Source organism: Accipiter gentilis, chromosome 15, assembly GCF_929443795.1.
Source record: "Accipiter gentilis chromosome 15, bAccGen1.1, whole genome shotgun sequence".
Classification (NCBI taxonomy): Eukaryota; Metazoa; Chordata; class Aves; order Accipitriformes; family Accipitridae; genus Astur; species Astur gentilis.
The window spans coordinates 11024688-11041489 of record NC_064894.1 but is presented as its reverse complement, the minus strand read 5'-3'; the positions used below and the strand labels follow the sequence as shown (position 1 = coordinate 11041489).

The 16802-nt window shown below is 38.4% G+C and overlaps 1 protein-coding gene across 8 annotated transcripts in view; it reads left to right on the top strand.

Moving 5' to 3' along the window:
* SNX14 (sorting nexin 14) overlaps positions 1 to 16801 on the top strand; it is a 58228-nt gene extending 41427 nt beyond the window's left edge. For 7 of the 8 annotated variants that reach the window (XM_049818104.1, XM_049818102.1, XM_049818103.1 and 4 more), the window contains 9 exons: positions 72 to 183; positions 1993 to 2033; positions 2192 to 2311; positions 9693 to 9816; positions 10341 to 10505; positions 11549 to 11644; positions 12346 to 12437; positions 12593 to 12649; positions 16202 to 16801. In XM_049818104.1, coding sequence (XP_049674061.1) covers positions 72 to 183; positions 1993 to 2033; positions 2192 to 2311; positions 9693 to 9816; positions 10341 to 10505; positions 11549 to 11644; positions 12346 to 12437; positions 12593 to 12649; positions 16202 to 16240 — 846 coding nt within the window. In that variant the 3' untranslated portion in view covers positions 16241 to 16801. Of the gene's footprint in view, positions 1 to 71; positions 184 to 1992; positions 2034 to 2191; positions 2312 to 9692; positions 9817 to 10340; positions 10506 to 11548; positions 11645 to 12345; positions 12438 to 12592; positions 12650 to 16201 lie in introns of those variants that run through there. The other variant, XM_049818108.1, reaches the window with a different exon arrangement.
* The last annotated feature ends 1 nt before the right edge of the window (position 16802 follows it).

The following is a 16802-nucleotide window of genomic DNA, read 5'->3' as shown; positions in this document are numbered from 1 at the left end:
GCTATAGAGAAACAGATTTTGAAGATTAGTTTTAAAGTACTTGTACTTCTTTCTTTCCTTCTGTCTCAAAGAAACTTCTGCAACATCCAGAATTAAGTAACAGCCAGCTTTTAGCTGACTTCCTGTCCCCTAATGGAGGAGAGACTCAATTTCTTGATAAAATGTTGCCTGATGTGAATCTTGGTATGTAATACGCTAGTTTTTTATGCTGACAAATAGTAATATTGTAGATACCATGACTGAATGATAGTAGTAATGAGTAGGTAACTCTTGTGTAAGGATATGGATGTGGGAAATAAGAACTCTGCTCCATCACAGCCCTTAAAATTATAACTCAGCAAGCAAGACATGCTGATACTTTTTCCTTGAAGAAAAAGGACATTTTGAGATTATGGAAAAAGGTATTTAAGTCGTTGCTTTTGAATCTTTGTGTCAGCAATCAAGGTGATAAGATTTCTGTAACAAATTTCATAGTTTAAGAAGACTTATGGTATTGTCAGGGTCCAAATCTCCACAAGTCAGTCATTATTTACAGTTGTGATGGTATAAATGATTTAATATAAAGTACCTTTGGCTGTTAGTTGATTAACATCTGTTTATTTTAATCTGAAAACTGCAATATTTAATATTTCTAGTATTAGCTAGATCTCTTTTAATATGAGCTACTTAGTAGCATTTGAGGCAGTGGTGTGTGTGATACAGGCAGGCCAAATGGAAATTGAGAAGTTGAGAAATTCTTGCTGTCTAATGTAATGGTTGATAATAAATCAAAAAAGACTGCAACGTGACTTTACAGCTTGGCTGCAGTGTAGCTGTCTCAGGATAGTGGGCCTGAGCTGGTAAGGTCAACCTCACGGCCATTCTGTCTTCATGTATTGTAGCACTTGTGGTTCTGGCACCAGCGTGTCCAGGAAAGCCATGTCTGAACTGTGCCACTGCATTTCTGCTTCCCCCAGTCATGGTGTGAACCTGCTGAGGTGGCCGTTCTCTTAGTGTGCTTAGTAAGTTCTGCAATGAGATTTTGGTGGTCATCCTCCAGCTGAAGGGTTCTGTTTTGTTTCAGACCTTCCCTCTAGATCCAGCTACACATTGTCAAAAAAAGCTTATAATGATGGTATTTACTGTAGTGCATCTCATGTCTGAGACTATGCTTCTCTTCAGTAAATGTCATTTTAACAAGCCTTGGCATTTCAGTAGGGCATTTTGTGAGAATGAGCAATTTTATTTTGATTGTTTGATCATTGTACATAATTTTTGTTGTAAGTTAAAAATTTAATGACGTAAATAAGAACAATATTACTGTAAATGCAGTGCTTAAAATAAAACCAATCCTAGACACTTTCATTTTTCAGCATTCAGAGTTACTGTGCTGGATCCTGATAGCCTTAACAGGACAGAAGAGCTGATTTTTAAGGCCACAGCTGTAGCCTGTCCAATTTGTGAAACTTTAGTTACCAGTATTTTCATGACTGGATCCTTCCAGAATCTCTCCAGATTAGGTGATCTTTTCGGGGAAAGAGGAGGATCTCAGTTTTTGTGATTTCTTTTGTGATAAATGTTTATGAAGGATGAATAACTTAAATACAGAAAATGATGCCTATACTGGTGTCATATAGTACTGCTGGTGTGGTGCTACATCTGTGTATGTTTGAGCCACTAGAAAAACTAAAGGCAGATCTAGAGTACTTTGCTTTTTCTAAAAAAAAAATAAAATTCAGATAATCACCTGTATATTTTTTATATTTTGATAAAAAGATATGTTGAGTATCTTTTCTTGAAGAGTACTAAGCATTAAATTATAACCTGTATATGTGGAAGAGTTTATTTTCATAGCCTAATGTGCCAAATTAGAAAAAAATACAGATTTCAAAAACTATTGTATTTTTAAATTAAATTCTATACAATGAGTACACAAAATGTAGCAGAGCAAAATGTCTTTTAAGATCTGGCAGTGATAACACAAAGTTTTTATTTGTTTGTTTCTAATTATAGGTAAAATTATAAAATCCGTTCCAGGAAAGCTGATGAAAGAGGTGAGTAAGTCTTCCAGGTTGCCAACATTTTAACTTCAAGAACTAATTTTGTGTGCTTACTAACTTATAGGCTAGTCAAAAATTTGTTTGGAAACTCGGTATTTTGTTTTTCTTTCTATAATTATGCAAGTGACAGTTTCACTCATATCTTATTTCAGAAAGGTCAGCATTTGGAGCCATTCATCATGAATTTTATCAACTCCTGTGAATCTCCCAAGCCTAAACCAAGTAGGCCTGAACTTACCATTTTGAGTCCCACTTCTGAAAACAACAAGAAGGTACAGTAAATCACCTTCCTTCCCAGCTTTACAGGAGTGGGGAAAATTGACCATACTCTGAAAATGCAAAGAATTAACAGAAAAAAAAATCATAAATATAACAGCTTACCTATTTTGCATTGACTTTTCACATGAGAGAGAATAGTAGTGCAGAGAGCTTTGTTATCTTCTGTCTTGTAAATATCTTAGTCTGAATGACTTTTGAGGGTTGTGTTTTTTTTTTCATTTTGGCCGCCTTTTTTTTTTTTTTTTTAATTCTTACTGCATTTGGAGATGAGGATACAGAGTAGAGACCCTGGGAAGTACAGAGAGGAGAAAAGGGAAAGCAGAGGTGTAAAATGGGTAAAGTTTTAATGCCATAAGGGAGCTTTCTTTTCAAAGTGAAAAGCTTGAGTGTTTGATGAAAGCGTGGCTTGTCAAAGTGCTACAAGCCAAAATTGTCAAGGGGCTGATATCTGTTTATCTGCCTTTAAAATGTTACTATACAGTTCATTGATGTGTGGTGTACATAATAGGTTAACTATATAACCTAACTGTAGTTTCTCTCTCTATCATTGCCACAGTTAAAGCTCAGCACTTCCAATTTTAACCTTTTACTTGACTATAAGATAACATAGTTCCTTTATCAATCTTACTGTATTTGTGGCTGGAGCCTGGTGAAACTTACTTGAAAGACTTATGTTAGCTTCAGGGGCTTTAAAAAGACACTGGTCTTTATATTTCTGTGTTAGACTGCTTTAGAGTGTTAATGTATTTGTGGAATTTACAGAGGCATATTGTTTCTGGACTAGGATTTCAGAGACCTAAGCTCAGTGTTATTGAGTTGATGTGATTTGGGACAAAATATTTGATGTGCGTACACTGCCGTGTGAGGGGTTCTAAAAGAAAACTCAGTACTATATGCTTTTCTGCTGTCTCGTTTGCTTTGGGAAGAGGAGTTGAAACTGGACTACGTAAGCTGGGACGTTTCATTTTGCAAAGTGATAAATTGGAGATGTATGATAGTCTAAAGAATAATGAGAGGACAGGGAATAGAGGTTTTTTCCTCTGTCTTCTAGTGCAAAAACTAAGATGGATTAAATGAAGGTGGTAGGAGCCAGGTTCAAAACAAAAAGTGGTAACTCTTGCAATGGTTAGTAGGTTGTGGAACTCCTTGCCAAAAGATGTTGTGAATACTAGAAGTTTAAACAACTATAAGGTGAGACTGTACAAATTCACAAAAAGGAAATAAATTCAGGGTGAATACCTGTAGAGAAACCGCATCCAGCTCTTGAACTTTTTTTTGGTTGAAGACAGTTGGAGGCTGGAATATTATTTGTGAAAAGTACTGTCTATGCTCATTCTCTTCTTGCAAGAGCTAGAGGCCCAGGATCCATTTGTGGTTCTTGTTGGTGATGGGCTGTTGAAAAAATGGACCTTTTGATTTCCTTCACTATGGATTTTTTTATAGTGTTATGACACTTACAGAATTGGCAGCTACAGAACTTCTATACTGATTAAGTACAATGGCAGTTAATTCTATTAATTTGTTTAGATTTCACCTTATAAACCTGAAGTCTGAATTACTACAGTCAATGTTGTAGTGCTAGCTTACATGAGCACACAAACAAAATTAGTATCCTTCATTTCAAGCCGTTTCTTACCTTGGACACTATTTCCAAGGTTAATATATTTTGCTATTGCTGTCTCGTCAGAGTGGTATAAATGTATTGGTAGTTTTAAAAATCAGATGTAGAGTTTTTGACTTATGCTAGAAACAGTACATGCATAAATACTTCAAATGTTTTTTTGTAAAACAGCTGACAGCATACTACAGCACAGTATGAACAATCAGTTAATTTTTTACTGCAATCTGTCAAGAACTACTGAAGTTAGTAGTTTTAAAACATTTAGCGTGCTTAAATAAAGTATTTGAGCAACAAGCTTTGCACTCTGAAGCATTCCTATGAAGACAAGGTTCTTTTTGTGTTTTGCTTGAAAAACTTTATTAAAGGATCAAAATTAATTCTTTAAAGTGATGTTCAAACCTATTTTGGATTCCAAAAGGTTAAAAAAAAAAGTGTATAGCGTTGCTCAGTTAAAATACAATATCATTCTCTGAAGTGTCAGTCTGTCATTCTTGTAAATGAACATGTGTACAGAAATTCAGGCTCTGAAATGAGGTTTTCCCAAATCTTTTCAACCGTGGTGATCCCAGGAAAGCAAAGAGCTGGCTGCACTTTGGCTCTCATTTTGGAATACTGAAGTTTCCTTAAACAAAACATAGATCTTTACTGCCTTCTGTTTTCTGATGTCATTTTGAGAAATAGTATTGTGGGGGAAGCCTCCTTACCACTGCTGACTAAACTGTCCATGTACGCACTCCATTGGAGACAGAAGTTTGTAGAGTCAAAGTTGTTGCTAGTACTGGTGATTACCCTGTAGGAGGTGCTTTTGTCAGTGAGAGAGAGAGTTTCTTTGCAGAGAGCAAAAAAGATGAGGCTAGCCCCAGCTCTCTACTCCTCACTATCTATTGTGAGAGTGAGTTCACTGTTTCTCTAAGCAACTTTATTCTAGTTACCTGTTTTATGAATAAGTAGTTGGTTCTACATATATTTTAGATTTTCTTTTTTCTTTCCCAAAATAAATCTGTTTTGTTTTGGGGAGCCATTTGCTGTAAATGGATGGAAAGTTTCAGACCAATATATCTCCTGCAGAGCTATGATTATTATTTAATGATGGGCATTCAAGAAAGACACTTTGTCTTGGGGGATGCTGCCAGGGAGTTCTGTGACCAAATACTCAGAACCTGTTTATGCTCAAATTATACTACCACTTTTGACCAGCAGAGGCATGTATGCATAAATAATTCATGTGCTGACTGCTTTCTCACTATTTCCCATCTATCATTTTAGCCTGAGCGCACACACTTACACGATAACTGTAATTATTAGAGGTCTGATATCCCAGGTTGTGCAGTGTTACGGTCTCTGCTCAGTCTTCTAACGCACATAGTGAAATTCATCCCTCTTGCCGATTTGTTGGGGTGCATGCGCGTTTTTTGGAAGACAGTTTTCTCTTTCTGAAGTCAGCCCATGCTTGTGAAAAGCTTTGTGTCAGGTGCCAGGACACTGCGCCATTTACATCTTGTCACTTCTTGGATTTGATTTGCAAGCCACACTGGTTTCATCTGCCAGACCATTTTAGTTCAGATCAGTGATGCTTTTTGGAAGCAAATCTCCTGATCGTCTCTGCTTATCGCATTTTCTCTTGTACTAGGGAGCTGTCTTAGAACTCATTAAGTGAATTTATTTCAGATGAAACTAAGCTGTCTAGAGATGCAGGCACCAAGGGTGTTCAGTCCAAAGGCCAGACCAAAGGTAGACCGAGGTAATACCCCACCCTACCCCCCAAATACACATGGCATAGACTTCAGTTGTTCAGTTCTGCAGTTTCACTTCTGTTGTGCCACGTGATATCTTTGTGAAGATATAAGCACTGTGCAGTCGCCTGGCACCCTTACCTCTTGGTGATGGAGGTGAATACTAAATGTCTGTATCAGGATTGTGTGAGCTGCCTCTATGCAGCCAATGAGTTGGTCTGGCATGCAGCTGAAGAGAGAACCTTGGCACTTTCTGAGCGCCCATCTGTGAGAAGAGCATGTTATCTCATAGCAAGAAAGTTCTTCAACACAGGCTTTTTGGTAAATGGTCAATTTCCAGCTGATGCTTGTATTGCCATAGTGTTCCTGTATATCGTGTCTGAGTCAGAGCTGTTTATTCTAGTATCAACATGTTGGAATCTGCTGAGAGGAGAGTACGCGTTCCCTGGAGTTTGTGCTGCCAACTGTTGCTGTAAATAGGGTACACCCAGGCTACCTCTTCATCAACAGGCTGAATAAGAAATGCTTGAAAGTCTGTCAGGGCAGGTGGAAGCTTGAGTTCAATCAGAAATGTGCTTACTTCTCTGAAAGATTTTCTGCATGCTGCTTCCTTTTAAATATTCCTGGTGCATGTGTATCTTTGTATGTTTTAAAATGTTAGTGGGAAGACTTCTAGTTAAAAATGCAGAATGGACGTGGGTAGTCAACCTTAGTACAGCCAGTAGCAATTGGATTTTATCCTGTATCAGATCCACTACATTGAAAGAGTTACCAGCCTCCCTGGTTAAAACAAACAAGCGAACAAAAAACCCTGCTCCCCCCTCCTAGGGGTACAAACAGGATTTCTGGCTTTCCCAGCTATGTTTCCGTTTTGAAGGTCTGTAAGCAGCTTGATCGTCTTCTGAACATACCTCTGTCAGACTTGCTAGAATAGGTCAGGACTTCTTAGCTGATGCAGACTTTGCAAAATATGCCTACAAAGGCATTGTTCTGCTGGCTTGTGATGATCTGCCAACAGCAATAAAAACTGCTTCTGGAACACCAACAGTATAATGTATGTTTATGCATAGTTACTTGGAGGAAGACACAGTTGCTTTTCAATACATTAACTGATGTGGTTCAGACACTATGTACATTCCTTCTTCTTACCATTTTGGTATAGTTGTTTGTCCTTGGCAAATGAGCAGAAAAAATGGTGGAGAGTTTCATGCCCCTGGCTGTGGATATTGTTCATAATCGTGGTATTGCTTTTATAAACTTCACACCTATGCTGGAATGTATGGGCATATATTTGCATATGCACTCACTAAACGTTGAGAGAGTTTCATGCCCCTGGCTGTGGATATTGTTCATAATCGTGGTATTGCTTTTATAAACTTCACACCTATGCTGGAATGTATGGGCATATATTTGCATATGCACTCACTAAACGTTGAGTAACTTTCTTTTTTCTATTAGGCACTTAATGTAAGCATTCATACTCTTTTTGCTAGCTTTTCCCATCGAGGTACAATAGCTAGCCTATTGTATAAGAGGTTACTTTGGTCTTAATACAGTCCTTCTATGTTTCACTTGCTTCAAGAGCTTGGCTTCCATTTTTAACTAGTACCAATCCATGGATTTTCCTCATTGCAAGCCTTTTAAGAATATTTCATGGTTATAATCACAGTTACTGTTTAATCTTAAAGATATGAATAATGATAGCATTGGAGTTTGTCTTCGTTTGTCTTGTAGTCTAATTACAACAGTAAACTTTATATCACATCTCAAATATTATCATGCGCAGAAACATTTAAAAGCAAAATCCTGTGCTTATCTGAATTGTGAATATAATCTCAACTTCTGTATTAGATATCCAGTTGTATGTTTTTCACCCAGCTTTCTTCCGAGTCAAAATTCTGGAAAGCGCAAAACACCAAAGTAGAGATGTAATGCCACTTCGTGTTACGGCTGCTGCATCCTTCAGACATACATTGCTAATGACTGTAGAATACACGCTTGTACTGGAATAGTGCAAAGTATATACTTTATAAACACTGCTCTTTAGTTCAGTAATTTTGGCATGCATTGATCTGCTGTTGCTTTCTGAAATGCCATGTGCAAGAGCCTAAGCTTTCAAAGCTTGACAATGATCAAGGAACCATTATACTTAAGGTGCAGGACAGATTATCCATGTGCAGAGGTACATGCAACATGCAAAAGATACTGCTTGGGGTGAAAGTTGAAATAACTTTTGGAAGTCAAAAAGCTTTGCCTGGAGATGGCCTTCACATTTGGTATTTTTTTTCATAGATCACCTACCGGACTGCTGTTAATGATTTAGTCTGGCCTGTACACACTCCTCTGAGCCCTTTCTATGTTGCACAGTGGGCTGCTTTGAGTTGGTTGGCTCAGTATGTATCGCCTCTATCAGGTCGTGGGGTGTATCTGAAAAATAAATGAGGCTCTTGTTTAAGTTACAATAATTCAACTAAGATTTTTCCCAGTGTCCTAGTTTCATTATTGAGAAGGATATAGACTTTGGTTTATACAGGTTTTTTTTAAACAACATACCAGGGACTCTTTCACACAGTAGGCGTGAATAACTATGTGTTCTTGTTACTTTCCTGGATACCAGTCATCCACCAGTGCATGAACCATATTTGCTCCTTCATGTAATTTATGTAATAAATTGGTGTTGTTTAGTTTGAGTGAACTTTGTGAAGATAATGCCAGCAGTTCAGCGCTTAACAAAAGAGAGGGCCTAAAGAAGTACAAGTCAAAACCTGAGTCTCGCCAGATTTCCTGATGTAATTTTTTCTAAGAGTGCAGAGCATTCTGTTTAGAGACTCGCATGATTCAGAGCCTGTTGTGATTCTGATGTTTTATGGCCTTATTTATTTCAGGGAGAATTGCTCTACAGAAAGTGAACCATATATAAGCAAATTATTTCCCATGTCTTGGAACTATTTTTAATTTGGGTGTGATGCAGAAAAATCTGTGTCAGTAGCAATCATCTCAGCCCAGGCAACACTATAATTATATTGCATTTGCTTCTAGTTCTGCGATATTTTTTTAGAAGCTTGGCATAAACTTTTGAGCTTTCTTTTCATAATACAGAGTATTTTTTATAAATTCTTTTTTTATCTTTAGATTAACAGTTTGGGGGATAAGATAATTTAAAATGAACTGTTAATGGTGATTGCTAGGTATTGTTAAATGTGGAGAGCCTCAGGACTCGGAGAACTCCTTTCAAGCTGCTGGAGCCTGCAGACTTGGGCAACAGGCAAGGAGTACTGCCGAGGTGGCATGGGACTCCTTATGGGATGCAGGGATTTTACAAGTATTATAATGATATCTTTTAGGGAAGAACCAAAGGCAAGGAAATGAAGGGATCGGGGGGGGGTGTGGGGAAACATGGGAGAATAGAAGGGTAAAGGAATAAACTGGGAAAAGGGATAAAAGGAAAGAAACCCAAACTTTGGTAACTTACAAAGATTCATGAAGTTTTTGCTATAAATAATGAAGCTGGCAGGGGAAAAAGGGATTTCTCTTTGTAAAAAGTTGGATATTTTGTCCAGAAACCATTGTATTTATTTTGAAATGGAAGCCAACAGGATGTCGTAGGATTCCCCTGTCATTTAAGGCTGGCAAACTCCATATCCTTTATGTCCCTCATTGACAGAATGGGGTGCATCAAAGGAATCAAAGCCTGTGATAAAAGTCTAGATAGATGAAGGTATTGGGAGCAAAAAGGCTCGCAAATTAATGTCTTGGTAACCCTGCTGATTTGTTCTGAATCCAGGTATTTTGATTCTTGGGTATCTTGGCAACATGTGACATGCTCTTTATTCCCCCCTGCCCCAGAAAGTGAAGAGGTTTTTTTTTTTTAAAAAAAGAGAACCGATTAGTTCTTTGAAAGCTTTGGAAAAAACCTACTTCTAATAAAAAAAAAACAACAACAAACAAAACAACAAAGAACTGATGGCTATCCTTTTGCCTTTGAATATAGTATTTTCAGTCTTATGTTTCTACTTTTAGCTTTTCAATGATTTATTCAAGAATAATGCAAACCGGTCTGAGAATACAGAAAGACGACAAAATCAGAACTATTTCATGGAAGTGATGACTGTAGAAGGAGTCTATGACTACTTAATGTATGTTGGTAAGGAGTGATTTCTCTTAGTTATTCTTATACTTCATGCCAAATACGAAGTTCAGGTTCTTTGGTAAGAAGTAAAATTCTACTGTAGTTCTCAAATATAATTCAGCACTTGCAAGCTTAACAATATACAACTTAGGAACACAGTCATTCTTTAAAAGACTTTATTGCTGTGCTAAAATATCATAATTTATCATTCATTATTGCTCAGTTGTTTTGTTATATTTCTTTCTTTCTGCATTTCAGAGTAAGAGCTTATGGGAGTAAGTCCCTTCCCTTTTCTCAGATGTTCCTAGGCTGCTTGTACACTCTGGGAGTTAATCAATGAAAATAGCTAAAGGAAGTATTTGATAAGCAATCTGGAGAATACCGTTTTTTTTCAGTGTTGCAATAACAAAACTAAAATATTACTTGCTTGTTTGCAATCTTTTTTTTTCTTCTTTTTTTTTTTTTCTTTTTAATAAGTGATTCCTTTATCATCAGTATTAGGAGAACCTTAATAAACGTGTGTTACTGTTACTTTGCAGGTAGGGTAGTTTTTCACATTCCTGACTGGCTGCATCATCTCTTGATGGGAGGAAGAATTCTCTTCAAAAACACATTGGAACTGTACACAGACTATTACTTGCATTATAAGTTAGAACAGCTATTTCAGGAGCACCGGTTGGTTTCTCTGATAACACTGCTGCGAGGTTAGTAAAAGCTACATCTTTGATGTGAAAATACTGCCTTAGTTTGATATTTGAAATCCCTTCTGTTAAGTTTCCACGCACTAAACTTTGCAATGCTTGACTAAAGCTAATGGAGGTTTGAAGATCAAGTGGGCCTATAAAAGATTCCAAAAGTTCATTCTGGAAAGATGCTGAGCCAGCTGTGTTGTCTGTCAATGATGATTACAGAAGAAAGTATTATGAATAGTAATTTGCTAAGGTGCACAAAGAACAAGAAAAACAGAATGAAAGTGGTTTATTGTGTAAGAGTGCAAATATTTCATGCAGTCTTTAAATTCCTTCTCACTTGTGTGCTACATCACTATCCTTTATTGTTAATTTTTTTGTTTCCTTTGTTGTGGTGGGCTTTTGAGAGGGCTTCAGTGTTCTTGACCCTCAAATAAGGGAAAGAGAGAGAGGTTAGAAAAAAAATTGAAAAATGACCTCAGAATTGTAGGAGAAGTATTATCTGATTACAGTGTGATCTAAACAACACATCTGGCCAAAGCTCTGGTAAAATAAAGCTTGTGAAAGACAAAAAAAGAAAGGAGTAAGTCTTTCAGAGCCTAAAACCAAAACTGAGTGCCTACTATTTCTGATGAACAGCAATTCTTGTTTTCTCATTCATAGGTAAATATGAAATTTTTGACAATTCCAGGCAGTGTTTTAGCTCAAGTTATAAATACTGCTTATAGTTTCAGAATTATAAGGGAAATTGTAAGTAAGGAGATCATAACTAACCTAACGTAGAATTGATCCAAACCTAGAAGATAATGCTTTAAAAATCTGAAAAGAATGGAGTCAAATTGGCAAAAAGATCATTGTCCTCCACACAGGTGGGGTATTCTGGATTCGATCAGGCTAACGTAAGCAAAAGACTATTATCTGGCAAGGCTAGAATTCCCTTCCAGTCAAGATCATACAGAAAAGAAGCTCAACTTCGAAGCCATAATCCGAAACACATTTTAAATGTCAGTGATGTATAGCTGCCTAAAGACATTATTTTCAATGCGTCTTCGCTGCAGATGCTGTGTTCTGTGAGAATACTGAGCCTCGCTCTCTCCAGGATAAACAGAAGCGAGCAAAGCAGACTTTTGAAGAAATGATGAGATACATTCCAGGTTCTGTATTTCATGACTCTCTATATCAGTATGGTTAATCGTTCAAGCAGATATATAACTCAAATACAGTCACATTAGCTTTCCAAAACAAATAATACTTATGCTGCTGAGATTTCAGTTGACTGGAATACTAGGTGTAAAAAAACCAGGAGTACAGTTTTGTCACTTAAGGGTTAGCTGACTAAGGTTGTAGCATAGTGATCAATAAAGACATGATGGAAATCAAGAGCTTTACAAATATACTTAATACTGTAAGTTCTTCATCTTTAGAATGCTCCTATGGTTTGTATTTTATCCAGATGAAAACTGAGTCAAAAAAGGCACACCTTGAAGCTGGAAGATAAATCTGAGCTCTCCTTACACTGTATAAACTAGGGAAGAGGAGCCCATTTACTAGGTTATTCAGAAAGTAATTAAAAACTTTCAGCTTGTGGTTTATTAAACAATGTATCAGGACAATACATTGATAATATAAAAAGTGTAATAATTACTTCGTTGTGCAGTCCTGAAGGAAAGGGAAGAAAAAAGGAGGAACCAAAGGAGTGTGTGTTTTTCCATTTACCACTTTAGATGGATAAAATCTCAACTCTTTCTTTAATTTAAACTTTTTTTTTAATTACTGGATTTCTATGACTGTATAGTATAGCTGCTTTGCAGTGCTTCCTAATGACTTGTGTATTTGTTGTTGGTATCTCATCTAGACTTAATAGGCAAGTGCATTGGGGAAGAGGCTAAATACGAAGGCATCAGGCTGCTGTTTGATGGAATGCAGCAACCAGTGCTCAACAAACAGGTAACTCGTAACACGTGAGGAACTTGCCTTTTGGCACAGAATTTCCTGAAGTGAATGTATGGCTATAGCAGAGAACTGAGCTCTAATTCAGAGTTAAAAATAAAAAGCAGTAGTGTTGCCTTGGAGTGTTCTTAATTTTCTTTACTTTCTTTTAGTTAACTTATGTTCTGCTGGACATCGGGATTCAAGAACTCTTTCCAGAGCTCAGTAAGGTATGTGCTAACTCTGTTCAAGAGCTGTAGAATTTTTCAAGCTGCTAGCGAGTCTGGTCATTGGTGCATTTTTGCTGTTGTTCCCTTGTAATACTATTTTAAATTTTGGGGAAAATGTGTATTTTACTCATATGTTGAAATCATTGAAATCTGAATTGCTTACATTTTTGTTAATTAGCTCTTTGCAAATCAGTTTAGGCCCATTTGTCTAGCATACAGCAAGTCTGAGGTGCCTTTCAGTAGAATTGGACAGAGCAATCAGCGGTTGGGATCTCTGTGCCTTTCTTTTTGATTGATTATCTCCACTCTATTTTATGCATTTCCTGATTTAGGAAGTGAATTCTGCATGCAGAAGTCAGGTTGAGCTTCAGCATTCTTCTTGAGGCTATTTGGCAGGAGGGTTTCTTACCTCTAGTTTAGTCACTGCAATGTTAACACCAACTATCCAGATAAAGGAGAAAGATTCACACGACACAAAATGCTATATAAATGCATATCATTAGGTGTGTGATCCATCTGATATTTGTACTTATGTATATAAAACCTTCACAGAGTTTTACATAGTAATTTTACAGTTTGGTCTTAACAGTAAGCAGGAGATACCAGATAGTTAACTAGATACAAAAAACCCAACAAAAAAAACCCCTCACTCACAAGGGATGCTCGTTGCATGAGCCCAGTGTCTGAGAACTGCGGACTGCCAGCAGTGATTTGTTTTGCATGATAAACGGAAACAAATGTTAGATGTCAGAACAAGCTAGGGCACCTTCCGTTTTTTTTGCTGAAATGAGGCCAGCTTAGCAAGTCTAACCTACTTTGTGCATCAGCTCTGTAGCTGGCCTCCTCACGTCAGTGTTCAAACAGTTAAAACAAACAAAAGACCCAACCGACCAAGGGAATAAGGAGTTAGCCTGGAGACTTGTGTGCTGCAAAAAAGACCTGACTTAGCCCTGCTGTTTTAATCCGCTGAACCGTTTTTGTATCTCAGCAGCTAATAATATATATATAGGAACATTGGTCTTTCTTCAGTTGATGCTGAAAAAAACTAAAGGCTTTTTGTGTTAAGCATGTAAATAGTCTTTAAGGCACCAGTGAGGCCCAGATGGTGGGGATGAGTGGAATGACGTCTAGTTGGAGGCCAGTAACTAGGGAGGTATCTCAGGGGTCAGTTGTGGGTCCAGTCCTGTGTAACATCTTCATTAATGATCTGGATGATGAGGCAGAGTGCAAGGCTGCAGGCGACACAAAACTGGGAGGAGTGGCCGATACACCAGAGGGTTGTGCGTATATCCAGAGGGTCCTCGACAGGCTGAAGAAATGGGTTGACAGGAATCTTATGAACTTCAACAAAGGGAAGTGCGAAGTCCTGCTCCTGGGGAGGAACAGCACAGCTGGAAAGCAGCTTGGCAGAAAAGGACCTGGGGGTTCTGGCGGGCACCGAGTTGATCATGAGCTGGCAACGTGCCCTTGCTGCAAAGAAGGCGAATGAATGGTGTCCTGGGCTGCATGAGGGGGAGTGTTGCCAGCAGGTCGAGGGAGGTGATGCTGCCCCTCTACTCAGCGCTGGTGAGGCCACACCGGGAGTGCTGGGTCCAGGTCTGGGCTTCCCACTACAAGAGAGACGTGGACATACTGGAGAGAGTCCGGCCAAGGGCCACAAAGATGATGAAGGGACTGGAGCATCTCTCCTATGAGGAAAGGCTGAGAGAGCTGGGAGTGTTCAGCCGGGAGAAGGGAAGGCTCGGGGGGATCTCATCAATGTTCACAAACATCTGAAGAGAGGGTGCAAAGAGGACAGAGCCAGGCTCTTTTCAGTGGTGCCCAGTGGCAGGACCAGAGGCAGTGGGCACAAAGTGAAACACGGGAGGTTCCCTCTCAGCATCGGGAAACACTTTTTCACTGTGAGGGTGACCAAGCGCTGTCACAGGTTGCCCAGGGAGGCTGTGGAGTGTCCATCCTTGGAGATGTTCAACAGCCATCTGGGTATGGCCCTGGGCGACCAGCTCTAGGTGGCCCTGCTTGAGCTTTGGACCAGATGACCTCCAGAGGCACCTTCCAACCCGAGCCGTGCTGTGATTCTGTAACAGTGTGTACATTTAATGGGGTGAAATATTTTTTCTTCGAAAACAAATCAAGATTTGTCATTAAATTTAAATCCAGATTATGGTTCGTACAACCTCTTAATCCATCCTTTTGTTCCGTGTAACTGTGACACTCACTGCTTGACCACCTGCTGAGGAGGGACCTCCAGTGCTATCTTTGGTCCTGGTGAAATAGCAGAGTTGAGGGCTGGCTCCCCCCCGTCCCCTGTGACTGAAGCTGATGGGAACAGAGTGAGGGAATTCTCTGGCCCAGATTTCAGTAGAGAAAAGGAACAGAAAATACTCCAACGAGGAACTTCAGCTATTTTCCTATCTTGGATCTACCGAGTCATACAAAAGTACTGCTTCTGTGATGTTTGACAGTGGGACCTGGTCATGAGTGTCTTAGGTCTGTGATGGACTGAGTGAGGCAGCTGAGGAGGGATCACAGTGAGAAGGGAAATGCAAGGTGGAGAGGATATGGGTGGAGGGCAGTGGTTCTCATCTGGAGCTCTAAAAAAAAAAAAAAAAAAATCTAAAAAATTCCCCAAAATCACTGCAAACTGACTGTGAAGCCACTTGAGAAGAGAATTGTTTCCTCCAAACAACTGTAATGGGGAAACTTAAAAATAATGACTGGTTCTTGCTTAGTTACCAGTTTTACTGGGGGGAGAAGGAAATCACTCCAGTGACTGTTCTCTCTGTTCAACAAAGACAGGTCCTTTTTGAGTTGCTTGATACCAAAATGCATTTGTAGTTACAGTGAAGAACAGAAAATATTTCAGGTCAGTCAGCACTTGAAGGGAAAACTGAGCATCCTGGAAGTTTTGTTTTGAACGCTGTTCCTTTGGCAGGGGAAACAGTGATGGGAAAAATGGGAAAATTTTAATTAGCGGGGATGTCAGTCTGCTTCCCACTCTTGAGATCTGGTAACTTGAATGTATATCCTGCTACATGTACTAGTTGATACATACTGGATCACTTGATATATGCTGTGTTTAATGGTAGCGTGCGTAAGTGAACAAGCTCTAAGGATAAGAGCTGAAAAATGCCTATTATGAGTTTTTCCTCTGATACGCTGTACAGCCAGTCCCTTGGAAGTCTGTCAGACAGGATACAAGTAAAAGGGGCAGCTGGGAGAGGAGAAACATTCCTAGCAGAGGAAGGAAAGAAATCCAGTTGAAAAAATATCATGCCAGTGCCATTTCCAGAGCAGAAAATTGCTGTGTTAAGAAAATTGTATTCAGCAGTTAGGAATGGGGGAGGTGAGAACTTCCAGAGAGAGAAGAAAATACCTACTTTGAGAAAGAGTATTAAAAACCTGAAGGCAGTAGCCTTCCTTTCTCTTAACTCTGGTTTCAAGTGGATGTTTTCAAATACCATAAATCATTGCAGCTCGGTTCAGTCATTTATATGTAAATATGCATTTTCAAACTTCGTTGTTTTTTTTTCTCCCATTACTGTTTAACAGGGTCCGAAGGAAGCTAGCTCTGTGTCATGTTGGATGTGAATGCAGGGACCTTGGTGAACACCTGGTAGAAACATCTGCTGTGCACTATTGTAATGGACATGTGACATTTTAACCTTGCATTGTATATTTTCTTGTAAATAACATAAAATCTAAGTTCTAAAAAAAATCTCTTTATGCAATAAAGACATTAAAATTTAATACCAATTACAAGTAAATAATATATCTGTACTTTTTATTTGAAATCTTTTTTAGCAGTTATCAGTAAAAGTCAAATTTCCCCCAAATCTCTGTGTGTGAAATTACAGGATGACACAAAATAAGACAGCTGGGAGATCAACCAATGTGTGCTTTGCTAAAAGAACAATTATAGTTGTCTTCCTTAAAGGGTATATAGAAAAATTGTTTGGAAGTTGTAGAATGCTCCCATGAAGTTATTTTTAACTGTCTTAACAACTCTTACTAATTTTTTTAGAACAAAATTACATGATTGAATCTATTGCATACAAGTAATCTCAGAACTATCTTTGGCCTCCATGCTTTCCGTGAGCATGGAAAACCATGTGTGTAATTCAGTTTATTTAATATCTGACCTTCAAATCTA